At 38.3% G+C, this 25,527-nt stretch overlaps 1 protein-coding gene across 1 annotated transcript in view; it reads right to left on the bottom strand.

Annotated features, from left to right (window-relative positions):
- Nucleotides 1-25,527, bottom strand: part of PolrMT (mitochondrial RNA polymerase) — a 105,908-nt gene that overhangs the window by 7,962 nt on the left and 72,419 nt on the right. Inside the window, exons 18-23 of the mRNA XM_083132521.1 lie at nt 22,361-22,606; nt 20,779-20,938; nt 6,723-6,829; nt 5,979-6,151; nt 2,585-2,756; nt 1,538-1,629 (exon numbers count right to left, since the gene is read on the bottom strand). Coding sequence (XP_082988647.1) covers nt 1,538-1,629; nt 2,585-2,756; nt 5,979-6,151; nt 6,723-6,829; nt 20,779-20,938; nt 22,361-22,606 — 950 coding nt within the window. The remainder of the gene's footprint in view (nt 1-1,537; nt 1,630-2,584; nt 2,757-5,978; nt 6,152-6,722; nt 6,830-20,778; nt 20,939-22,360; nt 22,607-25,527) is intronic.

Here is a 25,527-nt window from a genome sequence, read left to right on the forward strand (position 1 = left end):
ACAGGTCGCAAACGAAGGACTAAAATGCACGGAATGAGTTTCCTTTCTGGAGGAAGTAGTCAGTCCCTTTGTTTTTACTCCGCAACCATGACACAAACATCCAATGTAACGTAGCCGACCTCTATGGTAGAGTGGTTTGTTTGGATACCGTCCTACAAGGTCAGGAGTCACAAGTTCGAATCCCGGCCTGGACATGAATTTCATCATATCATCACTCATCCTCATCTTTGCGATTAGCCAAAAGTGACAGAAATACAACTAAAATAAAGCAAATCTATCTATCTATGTATACAATGTGACATCAACCACAGCCAATCACATGAGATCCTACTCTTCAAGGAGTATTCAGTTATTGCAGATACGAAACCAACTTCCTCTGTCCTCTGCTTCACATAAGAAAAGAGAACGGGTTTCACTGTTGTGCTCATGAAGAAAGGAAATTTCCTCACTACACCCACACACACACACACACGCACACAAAGCTAAAGGCAACACTATTTTGTGCAAGAAATGCTGAATATGTCTGGTACAGCAGGTTTCGTCACCTTGAGTAGCTTGTCATGAAAGGTAAAATCTCGTGCCTCACCAAATCTCGGTCTTGAACAAGTTTACAAGAACGATATGCAAAATGAACAAAACTTCCTATCACAGATTTGGAAGTTATTTTATTTCCCGTCAAAAAGCAAGTCGCTCTAGCCATAACTAACTTGCCTTGAGAGATTTGAAACAATTTAGTCGTAATGAATCCAAGACCCCAGATCCGAGAGTGAACGAATGTAGAACCGAAATTCGAAGGAACTATACTTTTGTACTAGGCTAAGAATCATAAGAACAAAAGGAACTAGTTTCTGAACTGAATCTTTTGGGGACCAGAATCACAAGAACTGAATCTGATGCAACTTGTTCTCTTGTAGACTACAAAACGTACATAGATTCCAGACATGAAAAATTCCCTTACATATCCCTGACTAAACAAATTCCCGGACATTTCCCAGTTGTCCAGCAACCCTGACAGTATTCCAAACAGGACAATTGTGTGATGGGTTTACTTTGGAGAACACGTCAAGCAGGCGAAGAAAAATGTGAACACCTTAGAATGTGCATCAAATCCCTCGGTGTTCAGTATTCGCTGACTCTGCCAATCAGCTGACAATTTCTTACCGACACATTGATGTATGATTTGATATTCCATCCATACAACTACAGGTGGTGCTGAAATTACACCCCAATGACCAGCAGATCAGAAACACCCCAATGACCAGCAGATCAGAAATACATTCTGTGTGATGGAACATGAATGCTGGCAACAATAATCCGGTGCCTCATCTGCTTGTGGCATGTGTCACCTAACTGGATTAGGCAACAAGTATGGTATAACACTACAGGGATGTGTATGCGAAAACCAATCAGTTCAATGAATCAGCGACCACCATTGACAAATCTAAATGTCACGTGAGTGATTAGCAAGTTTCTGTTAACAAATTAGTGATTGAGAGTTATAATAAGAATACATGTTTGAACATGTTAAGGAGCTTACCTTTCAGCATAACTGTATCTTTTCATTAGGAACTTCGACAAATCTTCTAAAATTGGCTCTGAATGTAGGGCTACAAACTGCTCACGGCAGACCTGAAAGTTGGATTTCAAGCCTTTAGTGTAATCAAAATGGTACGCAAATTTTTATTTAATATTCACTGTATATTTGTAAACAGTATATTCAATAAAGTATTTTCTGGCACAAAGCATTAAACTAGGACTGAGTCAATACAACAGGTGATAAGTGGCACTTGTCTCTTAGAAACCAACCCTGAAAATAAATGCAACATTTCGAACAGACTTTACACAACAAATTACACATGTCACTTGTCCCTTGGAATGAGCACTTGGGAGTGAGTGAGTGAGTGTGAGTGAGTGAGTGAGTGAGTGAGTGTGTGTGGGTGAGTGAGTGAGTGAGTGAGTGTGTGTGGGTGAGTGAGTGAGTGAGTGAGTGAGTGAGTGTGAGTGAGTGAGTGAGTGAGTGAGTGTAGATATATCGGATTAGTAAAATAATGCTTCATTCCCAGGATAATTATAATCTGAGAAAGTGCTATGTGGCATTTTTGCAGGCCTGTATAAGACAAAAATATCAGTGAATAAAATCTAACTTACTTTTACTTACAATTAAAGGTCTTTTCTACTGTTACAGCGGCCAATCTCTAATGCTGGCAAGGGAAGTGGGGAGCGGGGAAGCGACTAATCCAGCACGATAAGAAAACTCAGGAGCCAGTAGAATGAGGTTCACGTAGTACTTCTTCCTGCCGCAATGAAACTCTCGGCGCCACTACTGTTGTCTGGTTGGTCTGAGGCGTAATCCCCGCTCCCCACTTCCCTTGCCAGAACTAGGACTGGCCACCGTAAGAGTGAAAAAGACCTTTAGTATCGACCGATAACGATACATCGAGATTGGTACTGGCTTAGCTCTAGTGTCAACTGGTACAGTATAATTTCCAACACAAAATGTTATCGATTGTCATCAGGTCAGTCCTATTATAATGTACTTCAATGCATTCTACTGTGCTGGAAACAAGAATTCACTCTTCCTTACCTTGTTCATAATGCTGACAGTGCTTGGGTGAGTCCAGAAACAGTCGTGCACAGATACAAAAGTGATGCCCTCCCTTTCACAGAACAGTGAAGTTAGCATCATATGACTAGAATCCAAGGAGTGGATGAAGTTTGGAGGGAATGCATTCTTCTGCTTCATCACATTTGGACGTCTGCAGTGCAAAGAAACAATGTAAGGAATTTTATCATGATAAAAATAATATTAACTTCACATTAACAAAATGAAGAAATCGAATATATAAATTTACGGATTACCAAATTAAATTTTTAAATGCACTGATTAGACTAGGGATGGATGATATTGGAAATTTGATATCGAGATATATCATTAAGAAAATATCATCACAGACGATACGAAACTATATTTTTTTCATATCGTGATATCTGTAATATATCATATCCATGATATATATTGCCAAATATCGTGATGATATATTGGATATACAATATATATTGAAAAGATATCATGACAATATACCGGGTGATCCATTTCAGATGTCAGAAAAGTAAACCTTTATACACAAGAGGTTAATGTATATCTGTGAGCAGTTTGTTGTATAAGCATAAAGGATGTAAGTTTCGAATGAGTGGAGGTTTCCGGACTTCAGTCACATGGCAGCGCTAATGTGCATGGTAACAAAGGTGGTGATCATGTCACAACAGCACACACAGTATGTCATATGGTATGCGAAATTTTCGAGTATTCCATGCATGCTACTGCTGCCACGCAGCTGAAGTCAGTAAACCTCCACTTATTCGAAACTTACATCCCTTCTGCTTATATTACAACAAGCTGCTCGAAGATACATACATTAACCTCTTGTGTATAAATGTTTACTTTTTTGACATCTCAAACGGATCACCCGATATATCGCCAAATATAATGATGATACGAGGGCAAATCGAAAAGTCTTTGCGCCTAATCTTTTTCTAGTTTGTTATAAGTGTTATCACAAGAGCGAGATGTACGAGCAATGCACTGACTTTTCTTGGAACGCCCCTATTGTAACTTCCAATTTCTTCCCTGGCACGGCACTGTTATCAGTAAACAAAGATGGCTGGAGTGCTCAGGAAGTCCACGGCATATGAGCAGCGAAGTGTTATTCGTTTTTTATGGTGCAAAGGACAAACAGCCACAGATATCCACAGGGACATGAAGCCAGTGTATGAGGACAAGTGTTTATCAGTGCGAATTGTGCAGTGGTGGTGCAAGGAGTTTGAAAATGGACAGGTTGCCCTTGTGGACATCATCAAGAAGCTTAGGAACCCACCGACACGATACCTTGCGGTATCCCTAAGAATCGTGAATAATGTCGTAAAAACTACTATAGGAAATGCCAAGTTCAGTGGCAATGTCCTTCAGATGAACACATCAATCAGCTTTCACCTTTTCATCAACATGGGTAATGTTGTCTGGTATCAGCGAGGAACGAGGTCATTGTCCTCCACATTTTCAAACTCCTTGCACCACCACTGCACACTTCGCACTGATAAACACTTGTCCCCATACACTGGCTCCATTTCCCTGTGGATATCTGTGGCTGTTTGTCCTTTGCAGCCTAAAAAAAAGAATAACATTTCGCTGCTCATATGGCGTGGACTTCCTGAGCACTCCGGCCATCTTTGCCAACTGATAACAGCGGCGTGCCATGGAAGAAATTGGAATTTGCAATAGGACCATTCCGAGAAAAGCCTACTGCATCGCTCGTATATCTCGCTTTTGTAATAACACTTATAACAAGCTAGGAAAAGATTAGGCACAAAGACTTTTCAATTTGCCCTCGTATATCACAGACACAATATTGCCAAAATATCGTGACAATATATCATCTAGTTGATATCGCCTGGATGATATATTTTCAATGTCACGACCAACACTAAAAAATACCAACACTGGTAATGAATAGTGTAGCAAACAGATATAAAATGCAAAATATTTTGTGTAGAACCTTAATTAATGTAGTTTGTTACTCATAAAACGTGGCAAGGTTTGTTTCTGGAAAAGCTGAGTCTGTTTCTCTGACTTATATAGTAATTGCAATATGTTCCATGGTTAATTTCTTTCTATCAAATCTGGTTTCTTTACTTTTCTTCCTACCTCTTGGGTTAATTGTGATGATGATGAATAATGAGTTTTTCAGTTTTTGTTTCATCAAGTCTATTTTATGCACAGATAGACTAATTGGAACTGAATCTACAGTTTAAAATGGGATCCGAACCACTGTGCAATGTGCTACCACTGGGTTCCGAACATCAGACCCTAGGATGAATACTGAACTGATGAAATTGATGGTGAGATGAACACAACAAAGCCTCAATACCTTAACTCTTGACTTTCCCAGTACTAAGCTGATTTCCCTGACATTTCCATGACATTTTCACTCCTAAGCTGATTTCCAGGAATTTTTCATGACTTTTTCACTCCTAATCTGATTCTTCAGACTTTCCCATGATATTTTCACTCCTAATCTAATTCTCCAGACTTTCCCATGAGATTTTCACTCCTAATCTAATTCTCCAGACTTTCCCATGAGATTTTCTCCTAATCTAATTCTCCAGACTTTCCCATGAGATTTTCACTCCTAATCTAATTCTCCAGACTTTCCCATGAGATTTTCTCCTAATCTAATTCTCCAGACTTTCCCATGAGATTTTCACTCCTAATCTAATTCTCCACTTTCCCATGATATTTTCACTCCCTAATCCCTTTCTCCAGACTTTCCCATGAGATTTTCACTCCTAATCTGATTCTCCAGACTTTCCCATGATATTTTCACTCCTAATCTGATTCTCCAGACTTTCCCATGAGATTTTCACTCCTAATCTGATTCTCCAGACTTTCCCATGATATTTTCACTCCTAATCTGATTCTCCAGACTTTCCCATGAGATTTTCACTCCTAATCTGATTCTCCAGACTTTCCCATGATATTTTCACTCCTAATCTTATTCTCCAGACTTTCCCATGATATTTTCACTCCTAATCTCTTTCTCCAGACTTTCCCATGATATTTTCACTCCTAATCTGATTCTTCAGACTTTCCCATATTTTCACTCCTAATCTCTTTCTCCAAACTTTCCCATGATATTTTCACTCCTAAGCAGATTCTCCCAATTTCCCAATGGGATTTTCACTCCTAAGTTGATTTCCCTGACTTTCCGATGACATTTTCGCTAATAAGCTGACTTTTCCAGGTTTACTAGGCCCCATCAATCCACAACTGTTCAGAGTCGAGGAAGGGATTCAGTTGGTGGAGGCCCACTGCCAGGTTAATACTTAGTGGTGATCTCTAAGGCAGCAATAGTGACTATTGTAAAGAATTAAGGGACCATGATGTAAAAACACACTGAACTACATCTACTTCTGCAACCTACTCAAACATGTCCATTGCGTAATGTTCACGAATCTTGTTCACGTTCACAAAGCTCTCCAGCTTCTTGTTGCATTTATTGTATGGCTGCACAATGGGCAGACCAATTGGAGTCACCCACTCAACATTCTGGGCACACACTTGAGAGATCAGCCTTGCACACTCCGTAAACCAATCCTAGAAAAAAATAACATTTTCTATTAATAGTTTCACACAAAATAAATGCACAGAGAGATGGAATTTGTTCTGAAGAAGAAACATCGAAATTTAAAATAAGAAAATAGAACCTAATAAAACATTTCTAATCTAAATCAGAGTTCAAACTCCTTTGTTCTAGTCAAATGACAAGAAGACTTAGATGGGCAGGCCATGTGGCATAAATTGGGAGAGAAAAGAAGAGGATTCTTGTTGAGAAACCTGATGGTAAGAGACCTGTAGAAAAGCCAAGACAAAGATTGAGGGATAATGTTGAGATGGACCTAAAGGAAATCGGTAAGAATGGAAAGGATTGGATTGATCTTGCCCAGGATAGGAACAGATGAAAGGCTTGTGTTGCTGCAGCCATAAACCTTCAGGTTTAAGAATGATAGAGAGTTAGTTTAGTTAGTTTAAATGACAATATTATTAACTGCTTCAGCTACCAATTTCAGCCAGTGTCAGAGGTGGGAATACATGAATACATCTTGTCAAGATGTAAATGGATAAATGCACTTCGTTATTATAAAATGTAAAACTCTTTTCCACCTACCTGTATTTGCTTCGTGGAAGTGAACATTTCCCTGAGACTTTCGAATGTTCTCATGACAAGATATGTAGATCCCTGCCAAACATATTCCCTTGGGAAGTCTGGGATATCTAAAAGGGAGAAAATAACCTTCCTGAATACTGCATTCCTTTATACCTCTAATGTACAGCTAGAAATTTTAACAAATTGAGTTGCAGGGTATTTTCATGTTGATATATAGCATTATAGGGTTCCGTAAACATGAAAAATCAATGCAAGTGTCACAAAATCATGGAATGACCCTGTACGGTTTCATGTTGGCTGTCCAAATTATTCCGTGCATAATACGCACCACAGTCTTTGAGGGGGGAAAAAATGGGAAAAAGTGAGCATTATACAGGGAGTCCATAAAGTCCTGCAAAAAACTAAAACTCTATAACTTTTTAGCTGTTGCGTTTAACAATACACATTTTTTGGGTGAGAAGGGTGGAAGTTTAAAGTTTTGTTCTGGCCACACTGCTCAGTGACGCTTGCACTGGTAATCACGTGATCATGTGACTTAAGATGGCATCCATCCAGGAAAAGGCACAGTGTGTTCTGTGGTTTGCAGAGTTAAAATCTTGTGTTCAGTGCAGAGAAAGTTCCAGACAACATATATGGGAAACCACCCCCAGCAAATTCAAGTATCAAGAGATGGTATGAAAAGTTCAAGGCAACGGGAAGTGTGTCAGATTTGCCACGCATTGGAAGGCCAGGATCGAGTGACGATGTGATTCAGTCAGTGCAGGACAGCGTGCATCGGAGTCCAATGAAATTGCTGAAACGAAGATCACTGGAACTAGGAATGCCGAAGTCAACATTACACAAGATCGTACGCAAGAAGGTGAAGGCCCGATCCTACAAGTTAAAATTTGTACACGACCTGAAAGACCAAGACTGTAACATGAGAATGTTGTTTTGTGGGTTAATGCTTACACGTTTACAAGGTGATGGTGACCTTTTGTCTCGGATTCTGTTCTCAGATGAGGCCACATTTCATGTGTCGGGAAAAGTGAAAAGGCACAATTGCCGAATTTTGGGGGTTGAAAATCCACACGAGTTTGAAGTGCAAACTCGGTGTAGTCCCAAAGTGAATGTGTGTTGTGCAATTTCAATGGACCACATCATTGGTCCATTTATCTTCGAGGAAGACACGGTAAATGGCAACAACTATCTGAACATGCTACAGACATTCCTTGTGCCAGAACTTAATAGATTAGGCATCATCAATGACATCCACATGCCGCATTTTGCCCTTGAAGTTCGGCAGTTTCTTCACGAAAAATTTCAAGGTAGATGGATTGGTCGAAGAGGGCCCACACCTTGTCCTGCAAGATCACCAGACTTGACACCTTGCGATTATTGGTTGTGGGGACATGTAAAGACTGAGGTGTATTCACAGAAACCAGCTAATCTGGACGACCTAAAAGAAAAAATAAGAGATGTGATTCTGAATATCCCAGGAGAGCATGGTCAGCACGCAATTCTCGGTTTCACAAAAAGACTGCAACAGTGTTTGGACGTGAATGGTGCACAATTGGAGGTTTGGCGATGAACCTAACAAGCAGGAAATAAACTTTGAACCTTGCTGTAAGTACACACAAAATATTTTGTTAACACATTGGGGTCTCACGACGGGCATAGCCCGCAGTGCACTTAAAGTCAATGTGGACGAACGATGGGCATAGCCCGTCCTGCGGTATGAAATCGCTTTGTCGATTGAACGACGGGCTATGCTCGTACTTCGTCTCATGCGCGTGTTCATTCAAGCCCCTCTGTTGAAATTCCGACCGCTAGGTGACTCATGTGTTATTTTTATCTCGCACCTGCGACTGTTTGTTGTCAGGTTGATGTACTGTGCATTGTTTAGAATGGCGTCCTTAGATCCAGACTGCATAGAGGATTCCGCCTCAGAGTTTGAAGTTAGCGACGATTTTGATGATGCAGATGAATTTAAAGATTTGGAAGGTAGGTTATATTCGTAATAATTATTGTCGACAATATAAACAGTGTTGCAAACTCTAGTATTTTATGAATGAAGTGAGAAGAGGTAATTTTTTTGGTCTATTAATCTTGCCTCTTGCTTGATTCTCCTACATGCACTGATGTATTTTTAGTTTTTCCATTTATTATTTTGTATAGTGTATGTAAAATGAAAATTTATTTTATTTATATGTTTAATTTTTACAGATGATGCAGAACCAACTGATACATCGTCTGTTCCTGTCCTGCAGCCACTTTTTCATACAAGAGATAATTACTTGTAATTTGTAATTATTTTTTGTTATGTGCACATAAGAAGTATTCTTATGCAAGATTCAAAAGATGTATTGATAGTTTATGTAGTTAATTATTGAAATTTCCAGGTTACGAACTTAAAATATCTCTATATTAACATTTGTTACAATGTTGTACTTTTTTCTTCTTCACAAAACATTGCTGAAAAAAATATTAAAAAACGTCTGAAAATGAAAATAAAATTTAAGAAATTTTTGTTCATTGAAAAGAGGACGTTTTGTAGATTTAAGAAATATGTGGTTTAATAAAAACAAATGAAAAATATTTTTTCTATGATTTTTTGAAAAACAACCAAAAACCGCAGACCAGAGGTAACAATGCTGTATTATGAGGCCAGACCCGAATGTGTTAACAAACTTAATAGTTTTCAAGTTATAGAATTTTAGTTTTTTGCAGGACTTTATAGACTCTCTGTACATGAGTAAATACGGTATATATAATAAAAAATTACAAAAAAATATTTTTTCTCATGTAACAGTTACAAGCAGCTCTCTATGTTCATTATTAACTTGCATAAAGGCTGTGAAGAATATCACCATATGTGTGTGTAACCTTTGAGAGGTGGTGCACGAGTGGATGGGACCCAATGCCAAAACAAACTGAAATGAATTATCATGCAGGCAAGCTAGATCACACAACTCTTCAGTACCTTTCGGTCCTATCACCTCATTGGGAAATACGAGGGTCATCCAGAAAATAAAGACCGTTTGGTTATACAAAACGAAAAACACAATCTTTATTGGAAAAAACAATTCTGTTACTTACCTGAATCTTCCTTCACTTCTCTACAAAATCATAAACATTTGTTGTATCTGGGCACGAGCTTCAGAATTCCCATGTAATACTCTTCTGCCGCCAGTTCATTAAGGTCATGGCAACCGTCTTTTGGGATCATAAAGGTGTTCTTTTGGTGGATTTCATGCCAAAAGGCACTACGATCAATGCAAATCGTTATTGTGAGAGACTAAGAAAACTACAGCGAGCCATCCAAAAAAAAGATGCGAGGAATGCTTTCTAGAGGAACTGTGCTTCTGCACGACAATGCCCACCCTCACACTGCTGGTGCAACTCAAGAATTGCTGGATCAATTCGGATGGGAAATTTTTGATCATCCACCCTATAGTCCAGACCTTGCTCCTAGCGATTTCCATCTTTTCCCTAAGCTGAAAGAGTTTCTGAGCGGTAAACGTTTTGGAAGTGATGAAGAGTTGGAGAATGCAATGACCACCTCGCTTAATGAACTGGGGCAGAAGAGTATAACATGGGAATCCTGAAGCTCGTGCCCAGATACGACAAATGTTTAAATGTACGAGGGAGAATCAAATGAAAACCGCAAAACGCCATTAAAAATTTATTTTTCTTTCTAGGCGTTTGGAAATTTGAAGACACAGTCCTTGACGTCTTTCCGAGCTGGTAGTACGAAGCAGTGCCAGTAGGTGGGGTTGGATGTGAGTAACAGCTGATTCAAGATGGCGGCACCACTACGCAGTTGCACCAAGCAGGAACATCGTGGAGTTATTAGATTTTTATGGAGTGAAGGTGTGAAACCGGTTGATATTCATCGCAAAATGCAGACGAAGTATGGGGATGCCTGTCTGTCACAGTGGCAAGTCTACGATTGGTGGAAGAAATTTGCAGAAGGTACGACTTTATTGACTGATGCTCGCCGTCCGGGTCAGGCTCATCGAGTTGTGACAGAGGAGTCCATAGCCGCAGCAGATCGGCTTATTCAGGAAAACAAGCGTGTCACCCTGGCTGAAATGGCTTCCTTGCTGAATATGAGCTTCGGTTCAGTACAACACATAGTGCATGACGAAGTCCGCTACAGAAAACTGTCCGCCAGGTGGGTTCCTAGACAGCTGATGCAGGAACTGAAAGAAAGTCCGTCGGGTTGACGCATGTCAAGAGCTGCTGAGGCGTTATGAAGAGGAGGGTGAGGATTTTCTAGCTCACATTGTCACCGGGGATGAAATTTGGGTGCACCATTTTCAACCGGAGACGAAACATGTAAGCAAAGAATGGAGACATTCGTCTTCACCGAAAACAAAGAAGTTTCGTAGCCAGCCCTCTGCAGGGAGTCATGTTGACTTTATTTTGGGATAAGAAAGGTCCTATTCTAGAACACTACATGCCCCCACGTACGACAGTGACTAGTGCCACCTACAACGACCTTCTCAAGAACCAATTGAGGCCAGTGAAACACAAAAAGCGAAGGGGATTGCTGAGTGCAGGTGTTTTGCTTCAACATGATAAGGCCCGTCCTCATTCTGCTCGTGCCACCATGAAAACCATCGATGACCTACGCTTCAAGTGCCTACCACATCCGCCATACTCACCAGATTTGGCACCATCTGATTTCCACATCTTTGGTCCATTAAAGGAGAACCTTGGAGGGCAGAGGTTCAAGTCTGATGAAGACATTAAATCGGCGGTGCACGAGTGGCTACACAGTCAACAGCAAGAACATTTCTCACACGGTACCGAAGCACTACCTATCCGATGGCGTAAGTGCATTGAACTGGAAGGGGATTATGCAGAACAATAATGTACAATCAAACATTATCCCTTCATTAAAATAGTGGAAAAAAATTAATTGCGGTTTTCATTTGATTCTCCCTCGTAGGAGGTGATTATGTAGAGAAGTGAAGGAAGCTTCAGGTATGTAACAGAATTGCTTTTTTCCAATAAATATTGTGTTTTTCATTTTGTATAACCAAACGGTCTTTATTTTCTGGATGACCCTCGTATGTTCTATTCCTGGAACCTCGGTTACAAGAATTCCCTGTCACTCATTTATTCTCGGGTCCTTTTCATCCATGATGCAACTTTTAAATTAACTTTCTGTGCTGGTGTGCCATTTTGTTTTCATGCTAACTGTCTTTTGAAGTTGTTACATGGCTGTTGAACTAATATAGTGGAAGTGTTATATTTTTTATTGGCAGAATTTAGAATCAGATATGGTTATTTTCATGAAATTCCTCTGAATCCCCTGATTCCAATGCTACGTGGAATATCATGGCTTTCCAGCACGATTCCTTTCTAAACACTCATATACGAGGGATGATCGGAAAAAAAGGTTACACAGCATATAACTTTTGTTTTATTCACTGTAACGTAACGAAAATTTATGTGTAAATTAATAACATGTTTGACTTGTTGCGAGTTTGAGGACTTCGGATTCTGACCATGTATACCCGAGAAGTAGACATTTAAAATGGTGACTCGTCTAGAAAATTGGTCAAGAGTAGAAGTGAGGGCATTGGTGCGGTTACTGTGGGCCAAAAACACTACACCTGCTGACATTCATAGGCAGATTGTGGAGGTGTATGGGGAGAAGAACAATTTCAAGGCAACATGTAGCGAAGTGGTGTCGTGCCTTCAAAGAAGGACGGATCTGTATTGTTAATGACAACCCTGGACACAGCGGTAGGCACAGTACCTCAACCACTGACGTGAACTATGCTCTTGTGGATGAGTGTATTTGCGACGACAGAAGAAGAACATTACGCTCAATATCAGCTGAGCTGGGACTACCATTTGGTTGGCTGGCCACCATTATCTGACATGTGATGATGTCAAAAGAGCTGCCTCACGGTGGCTACGAGAACTTGACGCGGATTTCTGTGCAACCGGTATGGAAAACCTCATCTACCGTTGTAACAAGGGCTTGAACAAAAAAGGTGATTACATCGAGGACTAGTGTTGAGTGCCCTCCATCATCAGGTGTGTTGATCTTCAAGCTATGTCTAACACATACGCCATAATAGGCTTTGTAACCTTTTTTTTTCGATCATCCCTCGTACATGGAGAATGAAAATATTTCCTCTTTTCACTTAATATTTTAGCTGATGAGAATATGGAATGACATCATAAGTTCTCTAGTTGAAAATGTTGTATATAAAAATAATCACGCTGTACAAATTACAACTTTGCCAGCAATGTGTAAAAAAACTACAATGGCAATCACGCTGTACAAATTATAACTTTGACAGCGCTGCAAAGAAAAGTCATATTGGCAATCGCATTGTATAAAATAGAGGAATAGGAGGGTGGAGATATTCTGTGGCTTGGTTGAATGGAAGCCGGGGGTGTAAGTTTATGCGATGCATGTTAATCGGATTGTTTTCTAACAAATTTCAAGCATGTTTGCATGTAAAAATTAATAAAAATCTGAATTTACTAACACCAGACTTGTTTTTGACATTTTTCATGAGTTAGCGTATGTGGTTTAAGCCTGAAAGGTAAAAATCCAAGTAAGGAAGTTGGTCCCCTGCGATTCTCAAGTTGCGAGAAGTGCTACGAGAATAGGTAGGCGGTCATAAAAGATTTTATGAGACTCAGTATGCTGTCTCAAAGATTATTCGTCTAAAGATTATAATGTGAAATATTTTACATTATCATCGCAACTAGTTTGCAAAAACGAAATATGTGATTCCACGATTGTGATAGTGTTCAACTAGTTCTTGTTTGGTGCAAAGTGAATTTAAGTGGTTTTATGTGAAAAATAAGAAATATGGAGCAAATATTGGCTGAATTGCGAGCTATCTCGAAGTCACAAGAGGAACTTAAACAGGAGTTAGGACAAGTGAAAGCAGAATTTAAGAGTGATCTAAAGAATCTAGAAAAAAATATAAGAGCTGATCTGAACATCCGACTGAATGTCATGCAGAAGGATGTGTCCCTATACAGGCAAGAATGCATTTCTAGGAATGAGAAGGTTAGGAGTGAAACCCATAAAGTTGACATGGAAGTGAGAAAATTGATAGAAGAAAAGGATGAATTGGGTCAGGAACTGGTGGTTGTGAAAAACAAACTTTTTGAACTGGAAGAAAGAATAGAAAACAATCAAGCCAAGACTGTATGGTGTCATCGTCAAGTATAAGTACCAGAGTCTGTCAAAAAGAAGCCTGCATTTTCACCTGTAGATCACCAGGAATCTACTGAAGAGCCATCAGAAGCTGAAGAATGGTTTAATTTTATTGCTGGTAAATCCCATACAAGTGAAAATATTCCCATCGAAACTAGTGAATTACAAAATGGTAATGTTTCCCATGAGGTAGAACATTTAGTGGGTATTGTGAACAATACAGTGTTGCCCGTTTTGTCAGGTGTAGCTCAACAAGTTAAAGTTCTACAGAATTCAACTACTACCATGCTACACAGGTTTCGGGAAAGTGATTCAGATAGTTCACCCAGCACAATTAGCTGTCATTCATCTGGGCTTAAGAGTAGAAAAAAGAATAGGTCTAGGAAAAAGTCTCCCTTAGTAAATGTGAATAATAATGATAGTGTAACAACACTTTTCCCTAATGGAACAAGTAAGAGTGTTTCTAGGTGCAAAGAAAATCAAGTTTCCTCACATGTTACTAAAAGAAATTTCTTGAAGTCAGATCAATTAAATAGGTTTCCGAAATTCTCTGGAGTTTCCAGTGAACTAATCCCATCTGAATTCTTAGATGATGTCGAAGAGAATTTCGAATTATTTCAAATAGCAGAAACAGATTTTATGACTTATGTACCAACGCTGCTAACAAAAGATGCTAAGCAATGGTACAAGATCTCAAAGCAAAAATTTTCAGATTACCAATCTTTCAAAATTCAGTTTCTGAATCATTATCAAAATTCTAATTGGAAAACAACGATGCTCACCAAAATCTTGAATTCCCAGTATCAAAAGTCTGTTCATGGGTCACTGCTAACATTTTTCATGGACCAATGGAAAATTTTGCAGATTGTTCAACCTAACACTGACGAAGCACAAAGGCTAGTTCAAATTGCTACTTTGATGCCTTTCAAAATTAAGGAAATTTTCATAATGAAACCTGTTACCGAGCTGAGTGAAGCCATCACGGTAATAGAAAATTCCGAAGCCCTTAGCAAAACTTCATTACGTGAAAGGCCACAGGCAGTATTTAACAGTAGAACTAAAAACTTTGATAGTAATAGAAACGTAGCAGTTATTCAAACTAAATGTACTGATCAGTCTAAAGACAGAGGTGACAAACTCAAGTGCGAGGTTGTTGATCATTCCAGCACACAGCGTAACTCGAAAAGAAATGTAATCGCCAATGCTAATAAGTCTACTTTTTCGGGAAACGAGTAAGTCGCTCATGTCGAGAGGGAGGTGTCATGAGTGTACCTGCTAATCCTCCTTTGCAACAACCCAACTCTAGTAATCTTAATCACACACACAAAAAATTTTACAATTCAGTCAAAACAAATACCGAAGCACAGGCCATTGAACCCTTGTACAATAATGTTCATTTGCTAGGTGATTCCATGATGATCCGCGTAGCAGAAACCTTGGCAAACTACACTGTTTCATATGATTCACTAGGTAAACGGAACATAGGGTTATGTACTAGCGGCCAAACTATTTCCAACCTGTCTCAAAAAATCCGTCCAGATACCAAAGTTGGTAAAAAAGTGATATTGCTTATTGGCACCAATGATTTTTTGAGATATACAGAGCTACACAAAATGAAAAGTGACCTCAAAGGTTTAATACACAAGTTATTACCTGTAACGAATCAGTTAATATTACTCACGTTACCACCAATCCCAAAGTTGTTAACTGCTGACAATCCTGATTTGTGGAGTAAGTGGAGTCAGTGGAATAATTTTCTAATGGAGTTGGGGAATGATGAGAATCTCATTGTAGTGAATATTTGTGATCTGTTTTTGAATGCAGATTCTAGTATAAAACTGGATCTATTTGAAAAACACTTAGGAAATCCAAGGAATGGCCGAATTGATTTAATTCATTGGTCAAAGTCTGGGATGAATGTAGTTTTTGATTTATTGAAACAAAAAGGTCTGTTCAATGATGTCAATCAAAATGAAATCACAGTCCAGGCAGACATACACCAGTTTAACTCGTTAAACTAGTTACGAGCTCATGTCAAAAAGCAGGTGATGTGAGTGATGCGATAAATCCTGCTATTCATCTTATAAACTTAAGTGAATGTGATGAAATAGATTGCAGTGCAGAAATCAAAAATTGTAAGCAACCCATAAATACTAATAGCAAGCGTAAACCTTCTGCTCACATAAAAGTAAGAATAAACAATAAGGAATATACTTCTTTACTCGATAGTGGCGCTGAGGTCAGTGTTCTCTCGGAAACCCTGTGGAAGTCTATTTGTACTCAGGCTTCTAAACCACGGCTATTGCCAGTTACGGGGATTAAATTAGTTGATTAAACAGGGAAAAGGAAAGACAAACTAATAGGTTCCACTCATTTGAACGTTGAAATTTGTGGACTTTCCTTTTACATTAAATTCCTGGTAGTCAGACATTTAAAAGTAGACATTATTCTCGGTTTAGATGTCCTATACAATATTGATAGTACTTTTGACTTTGTCCAGCGAGGCTTACTCTTGGAATCGAGCGAAGGAAGCAAATTCTCCAAATTTATCGCTGTCTCAAATGAAAGTTGTCCGGAAGAAGAGTTAGATTTCAGACCTTCTGTATCTAACATATCCCCACAGTCATCCTCTCATCCTTCTGATGAAGACTTGTGGAGAAGGGTTAAAGAGTGTGAACATTTAAATGAGTCACAAAAGATAGCTTTAGTTCAGTTGTTAAAACAATATAAAACATTGTTTTCTGAATTACCAGGTCTCTGTAACAAGTATACACACACAATAGAACTGGATACTTCCACACCAATAGTTAACAAAAACTATCCAATACCATTAGCATATCGGGACGAAGTTGGCAGGCAAATAGAACAAATGTTCAACTTAGGCATTATTGAATATTCTGAATCAGAGTACCTATGTCCTCTCCTAGTTGTAGTCAAGCCCGGAGGAGGCATTCGTCTCTGCTTAGATCAAAGAAATATCAACAAACATGTCAAGCTTGAGCAATTACATCCTATGAACATAAATGAACTCTTAATGAGTTTCCATGGATGTCAATGTTTGTCCTCCCTAGATTTGGTTAATGCTTTCTGGCAGGTCCCCTTACACCCCAAAGCAAGAAAGTATACTGCTTTCAGTTTTCAGGGAAAACTTTACCAGTTCACAAGGGTAGTGTTCGGGTCAATCAATGGAACGTCTGCTTTCATTAATGCTCTGACACGAACCTTGGAAGGTACGGAATCTTTTACAGTATGTTATGTAGACAATGTAATTGTCAAAAGCATGTCTTTCGAACAACATCTGTTTCACTTAAGACTTATTTTTGACAAGTTACGAGATGCCAACATGACACTGAGACTGGACAAATGTAGGTTTTGTCAAGTCAAGGTGGAATTTTTAGGGCATTCTATCAGTGCACAGGGTTATGAGAAATCTCCCAAGTATGTTCAAGCCATAAAAGACTTACCTGTCCCTTGCAATATCAAGCAACTGCAGAAAGTCTTGGGAAGTTTCAATTGGCTATCAAAATATGTTAAAGATTATGCCATCATGGCACATCCCTTGTACCAGTTATTGAAAAAAGGCAAAAAGTGGGAATGGGATGAAAGTGCACAATGCTCCTTTGAGTTGTTGAAACAGTCCATTATTGCAGAAACAATGCTTTACCATCCAGATTTGAACAAACCATTCTTTGTTCAAACTGATGGATCAAATATAGGCATTGCAGGATATTGTTTTCAACTGGTAGACAACAACATGCGTCCGATTGGATTCGTGTCAAGGATTTTGAAACCTTTTGAGAAATCATATACGTCCACTGAAGTAGAAGTGTTAGCAATACTCTTTACACTGGACAAATTTAAATCACTATTGTTAGGCAGAAAATTCACTGTTATCACAGATCATAAATCCCTCACGTGGTTAGAATCTGCACACACTTGGAACAATAGGCTGACTAGATGGTTTATTCAAATACAACAGTACTCATTCCATGTCGAGTATTGTAGAGGTAAAGAAAACCTCTTGGCAGACCTGTTGAGCCGATCTTTTAATGACCATGATAATGAACTCATATTCATGAATAACTTTGAGTATCTTGATGAGTCATTAATATGTGATAAAAACAATTTTGTTAATGAACAAAATAGTGATCCGTATTGCAGTGGTGTTAAATCTGTTCTCGCTGGTTGTGAAAGTTCACAACAGAGCAAACATCGAAACTGGAAGAATATATACCTTATTCACAATGATCTACTTACCATCAAAGATTTTCACAATCCAAACCGGATAAGAATATGCGTGCCTCAATCATTAGTAAATCTTGTACTGCACAAGTATCATGATCAAGGTGGTCATTTTGGTACAGACAAGACACTCGGTAAAATTTACCAAATATTTTACTGGCCTCATATGAAAAGAGACACAAAATCTTACATCACTGATTGTGAAATTTGCATGAAAAATAAACCAGATAAACATCCTCCTAAGTATCTGGAAATCATGCACAAACCCTCAAAACAGGTGAAATATTATTTATTGATTTACAAGGTCCATTCATACGTTCCTCCAAAGGTGAAAAATATTTACTAACAGTATTAGATTCTGCTAGCCGTTATCTTGTGGCATATCCTATTAGCAATAGTACAGCTTCCATCGTAACTAGAAAACTAACACATTCTTACTTCATTCATTTGAGAATACCAACAATCATTATATGTGACAATGGTCCACAATTTCGTGCAGAACATTTTACAAAAGGTATACATGCTCTCAATGTAAAAATTTTTTACATTCCCAGTTATCATCCAAGTGCCAACTTAGTGGAGAGATATCACCAGGAAATAAATAGATTGATGCGTATATTTTGCAATGGTAAACATAAGCAATGGTCTAGCCATGTTGCTGCCATTTTACATCTGTTAAATAATTCAATTTGTTCCAGTACAGGTTATGCTCCTGTAGAACTCAGGCTAAATATTGAACCTCAATATATCTGTAAAAAAGTACTAACGGATCGCATTCCTGATGTAAAGATGTGGAAAAATAAGCTGCTTATGGCAGAAACATGTAGTTTCAATAAGAGACAAAAACATATTATAAAACAGCATGAAAAACAAGCAACAAAAAATCCAGTAAAGCAAGGTGATCTGATCTTCATAAAACTGCATCCTCAAAGTGACACTATCACTTGCATTATAAAAAAATATTGTAATTTATACCAAGGTCCTTTTGTTTGTATGCAAATTCATGATGATAACACAGTGAAAGCCATATGCTGCAACACTGGAAAAGACATTACAAATATTTCCGTAAAAAATATCAAAGCTTGGCATTGTTCATTGGACAAACAAAAACTTTGGATAAACAAACTTTTAAGCATGCGTAACGATTTGCAACTTCATGAGTTAGGTTTGGAGCAGTTGCATGATGCTGTCTAACTATATTTATTAAGAGCATGATAACAAATTGTAAATTATAGTGGTACCATATTTGTGATATGTGGAGTTTGTGCATACATGTTGTCTATTGCATGTTAAATGTATGCATGCTAATTTATGTATGCGAGATGCATATGTTATGATTTTATCTCTGCATGCAAATTGTACATGATGTGTTTTCTTTTTTTTACTGATGCATGTAAACTGCACGTGTGTTGTTTTGTGTTTATGCATGTTAAGTTATTTAATATATGAATCTGATATTTTGTCATAATCTTACATGTTATATCTTTGTTTATGTGGTGTTTGTTTTGTAACTAACTTCTTGCATGTAAACAATGTCATAATTTTAGTAATGCATGAAGTATTTGACATTTCTTCTTGATTCTCAGTAAGAAAGTCAAATTTCCCAACCCCGGGGAATTTATGACATCATAAGTTCTCTAGTTGAAAATGTTGTATATAAAAATAATCACGCTGTACAAATTACAACTTTGCCAGCAATGTGTAAAAAACTACAATGGCAATCATGCTGTACAAATTATAACTTTGACAGCGCTGCAAAGAAAAGTCATATTGGCAATCGCATTGTATAAAATAGAGGAATAGGAGGGTGGAGATATTCTGTGGCTTGGTTGAATGGAAGCCGGGGGTGTAAGTTTATGCGATGCATGTTAATCGGATTGTTTTCTAACAAATTTCAAGCATGTTTGCATGTAAAAATTAATAAAAATCTGAATTTACTAACACCAGACTTGTTTTTGACATTTTTCATGAGTTAGCGTATGTGGTTTAAGCCTGAAAGGTAAAAATCCAAGTAAGGAAGTTGGTCCCCTGCGATTCTCAAGTTGCGAGAAGTGCTACGAGAATAGGTAGGCGGTCATAATGGTTTTGGCATTATTAGTCTGACATACTCTTCAAACTTTCCTTTTTCATGTACTTTAAACAGTAAAGTTTTAGCTTCCATCCAACACCATTCTGATGTTTCTGTTGTTCCACTCCTTCTATGTCATGAATAAAATTGTATTCCTTGTCCTAAAAGATTTGTAATAAAACACACAAGAAATTCATAATTATGCCAATGGACAATCAGCACACATAACATTATGCCACTTTATTTAGATGTAAATTAACAATTAACTGCTAACTTTCTTCAATTTAGGGAACTTTCAGACCAAAATGATCAGTAACACACAACTTTTACGCTAAAGCGACAAGTGATATGACCACAAACTGCATGCAGCAGTCTTTAACAAAGGCATTTAATGGGCAAACATGATCAACAGACCAAGGCAGTTTGTAGCTTGTCATGTAACAGTACGGAAGGTTACATTTACTTCTGCTTTCAAGTAACAAGTGCTGTTTGGCCTTTCGGTCTGAAAGCTCTTTAATTCCTTATTGTAGTTTATCACTGTTGCTATCTACAACCAATAAGCTCACCTTTGAGCTGCCTGGCTATCTGAAGCCTTGCCCCGTATCGTGTCACTCCATAGACTGTTGTCATCACAGTCTGCTTAATAACTTTGCGCTGCACAAAACCTTCCAACACCTGAGCTATCTTCAATCCTGCCTCTGCATCTTTTGCCCTCTCCCTTTCGACCTGCAAAATGCACACACAATTGTTATAATATGTAAATACAAATGCAGTAGAATTTCAGTTATACAGGGTGAGCCTGAAAGAAATGACAGTTTTACAGAAACAAGAGTTTTATTAACTCTTACAAGTTTACATGGCTAAGTCATAAATGTCTTGTGTGTGACCCTTTTGTAACAAGACAGATATCAATGCGAGAGTCCAGTTTACCTCTCCCAGGACTCTTCCCCTTGCACAGATGACCACTTTCCTCACATTTCTTGCTCCAATCGCAGATGGACTGCCTCGAGCGTGGTTGTTTGCCCCACTGTGTTCTAAAACGATGGTGGACGACAGTAACATAATTTGTTCTTGCAAATTCAAGCACACAGAAAGCCTTTTCTACCTGGCCATATTGCTCAACTGATGTCAAGGGTGTTCACATGATGCAGACATGACAAAAACACAAAAAGTGGGGGTCGAAAAGTTGAACCCTTTCTCTATAAAAAAGTACTAAATGCTTCCTGATAAAACAAACAGTTTTCAATTTATAAAGTGTTTAATCTGTCTATTTCTTTTAAGTTCACCGTCCATATTTTTCAGAATCATATAGATGAAGAACTTATTATGTGGGAAATGTAAAAATTCTCAAAGAACTTAAAACATGTTTCTTTATTAGGATCACAAAGATAAAGTGTACAATGTGAGAAAAGAGTTTAGCCCAGGAATGAAAATCAGGGTTTTAAATTTATTGTCATTAAGAAAATAAGAATTTAAAGAATGTGATCACAGAAAACAAATAACGCTTTTTGGAAGGTGTGAGGTGCATTTTCATAAACATGAAATTTAGGTTGTTTTTTTTTTTACCAATGTGACATCTTCTGAGGTCTGAATTATCCTGAGAGTTATGCAAATCACAGAAAATTGATTAATTCTGCTGTCAATATTTAAGAAGCAAAAATAAACTACATAACCATGCTATTAGAAGAGAAATTTTTATTTTGTGTAGTAAGTATAGTTTTAAATCAAATTTAGAGTTTTATTCACCATTTTAACACTGAACTGCAATTTTATATACCACTTTTGATCCCGAAATATGCCCAGTTTTTGTAGCAACGACATATTATTCACCATAACTACGTGGTTCTACAAACCAGGCTAGTTTTTTCTCAGAAATTCAACTTTTTGCATTAAGAACTTTCCTAGCACACCACATATAGCAAATCTGATTGCATCTGAGAGAAAAGTAGCCTGATTTGATACATCACATGGTCCCCTTTTTATTTGAAAAACTTGACCTGAATCAAAAATGGTGAATTTCAACATGGCTGCCATGCTGTGATTACATCTTGTTTGCTGGGGTACTCAGAAATTTCATTTTCCATCCAGTTTCTGAAACAAAACAGTGTCCCGTGACTTTTGACTTGCCCTTCACTATTACATACTCACCAGTGTCACAACACAACCGTAAACGTCCTGTGGCCTCTCTGATGGAGCTAAATTCACGCTCTTCGCCCCAGTGCTGTCCCTACCAAGGGCGGCATAGTGCTGCAGTCCGTTGCACGACCCATCCTGGTGAACAGGGAAGTGGCAGATGTAATTCTCTGGGTCACCTGACTTCAAAGCGTTCACTATCTCCATGCAACATGCTAATGTCTGCCACGGTTCATCTGACTCAGTCCACCACTGCCTGCCCTGGATTTCAAAATAAACAAAACAAATTTCAGTATCAAATTCAGTATCATTAAGCAGGTATACATAGAACTCCTGCATCTATTCTGATAGTCATGTTTCAGTTCATAGGAGTAAGACAATAATACAGAGTGTCCGAAAAGTCAATAGCGAAACGGAATGAGAAGAAACGCTGTCCGCCAAGAGAATGCCCTGTATATTGGGAAAATTTGGAGAAACAAACATATGTAAGAACATGCATGTTTTAATAAGAAATAAGCAAAGTGTTGCCAAAGGCGGAAAAAAAAATATTTGCAAATCGTGTATATTGATGCACAGAACTCACTGAGGTAAATTATTGCAACATTTCACAATACCAACGAACAATTTGGATGGCCATCTAATGAATTTGACAGAAAAAGAACTTTGACGAAGTTTCAAAAACATTGCAGAGGGGAATAAATGGGCTGTTCCAAAAATCGATGTTTTCACAATATTACGAGGGACACTGGCAACACTGTTGGTGTCACGTGTCACTAACAGACGTGTTTCACCTCAGGCTATCACACTAAGGCACTTTTAACGACAAAGGAGAAAGTTGGTTATTCTCGAACATATGCAATAAATTACATACACCTTGCAACCCTGAAATGTTGGTATCCCTACAAATTAAAGCAAATGTTCGAAGTGTCCGCCATTTTCTTGGATACATAAGTTGGTTCGCTTGATCATGTTCTCAGATACCTTCCTGAGGGTTGCAGCACCGATATTATTAATTTCCTGTGTAATGTTTCTTTTCAGCTCCTCCAATGTTCTGGGTCCCGTTTGGTATACTTTCCCCTTTAAGTAACCCTACAGAAAAAAATATCCAGATGTTAAATCGGGCGAGCGACTGGGCCATAAATCCTTGGATATTAGACGATCACCAAAAAATTATCTCAGCATACGAAGAGATACATTAGATGTATGGCAAGTTGCTCCATCTTGTTGTAGCCAAACATCACGTTCGTCTTCTTCCAGGAGAGCAACGAATTGCATTATGAGATCCCCGTACACAGCAGTATCCACTGTTGTCTCAAAGAATAACGGTCCCACAATACGACGTCGCGATATTCCACACCATACACCGATTTTCGGAGAATGCAAGGGTAGTTCATGCAACTGATGTGGGTTTTCTGTCGACCAATGCCTGGAATTTTGGCTGTTGACATACCTATCCAATTGAAACCGTATGTAATTTATTGCATATGTTCGAGAATAACCAACTTTCTCCTTTGTCGTTAAAAGTGCCTTAGTGTGATAGCCTGAGGTGAAACACGTCTGTTAGTGACACGTGACACCAACAGTTTTGCCAGTGTCCCTCGTAATATTGGAAAACATCGATTTTTGGAACAGCCCATTTATTCCGCTCTGCAATGTTTTTGAAACTTCGTCAAAGTTCTTTTTCTATCAAATTCATTAGATGGCCATCCAAATTGTTCGTTGGTATTGTGAAATGTTGCAATAATTTACCTCCGTGAGTTCTGTGCATTAATATACACGATTTGCAAATATTTTTTTCCGCCTTTGGCAACACTTTGCTTATTTGTTATTAAAACATGCATGTTCTTACATATGTTTGTCTCTCTAAATTTTCCCAATACACAGGGCATTCTCTTGGCGGAAAGCGTTTCTTCTCATTCCGTTTCGCTATTCCGTTATACGGCCGTAAACACCGGGTTGCGTGACTTTTCGGACACTCTGTACTTCTTTAAACTACTACCAATATATTTATTATAACACCATTAAGCCTTGTTTCCATGATTATGAAAAACTAAATATGCTGACCAAGGCAGTAATTTATTTTATTAAAAACATTCTCTCTTTTTCTTTCTCTTCAAGTTCTCCCCTGAGAAGGAGGATAGACTGGACATAAACAGAAGAAGGAAGAAAACGGGCAGGGGAGAATTGGAAGAGAAAGAAAAAGAGGAGGTGGTTTGGAATAAGGAGTATGGGGAAGACCACAGAAAAGATATGCAAAGTGCTTAGGAAATCGGGCATTAAAACTTACAGGAAGGGAGGGAGAAGCATCTTAAGAATAACGAAGAATGCAAACAAGAAAAAGGAGAACAGAGAAGAGGAAGAGGAAGGGATTATCTACGAAGTGAAATGTAAAGAATGTCAGAGTGTGTACATAGGAGAAACGAAAAAAAGGCTGAAAGACAGGTTAAAACAACATAGGGATGATGTACGACTTAAGAGAGAGAGAAATGCGATATTTAAACACACAAGAGAAACAGGACATGACATAGAGTGGGATGAGGCTAAGCAGATAGGAAGGGAGAAGAGAATGCTAGTGAGAAAATGGAAGGAAGCCAAGGAAATAGAGAAGAAAGGTGAAGAAGACACAATGAACTGGAATGGGGGACTGAAGTTAAACAAAGAATGGAAGAAGATGTTAGAAAGAGTGGAAAGGACAAGAGAGAAAGAGGAGAGGAGAAGAGAGAAAAATGAAAGAAATAGAGCGTGAGATAAAAAGACCAACCACATTCTATATGAAAGTAATTATGTTTAGCCTTTCAGGTGAAAGTACAGTTGGCAAGTGAAAGCCACCTGCTAGAAAGTTCCAAACAACTTTCTAATAGTCTGGAGGGAGTAATGTTTGTGTATATATAATGCCACTGTTTTTGTATCTTGTTACTTTTGTACCTGATACAGAGTCTGAAGAAGACCTTGCTAGAAGGTTGAAACGTTACGTTTAGTTTATGTTTTTAATAAAATAAATTACTGCCTTTTCATAATATATTTATATTAAAATAAAAATACTATAAAATCCTTAGGATTTGTTGGCATTACAAGTAACAATGTTAAAATCACATTTGTAGGGTTCTTCCCCCTAAGATCAGAAGATTAAGGGGCAGATGGACAATTACCCCTAGGTCCTTCTCTCTGCGGTAGCTGCCAAG

This window comes from Lepisma saccharinum, chromosome 12, assembly GCF_977018435.1.
Source record: "Lepisma saccharinum chromosome 12, izLepSacc3.1, whole genome shotgun sequence".
In the NCBI taxonomy this organism is placed as follows: Eukaryota; Metazoa; Arthropoda; class Insecta; order Zygentoma; family Lepismatidae; genus Lepisma; species Lepisma saccharinum.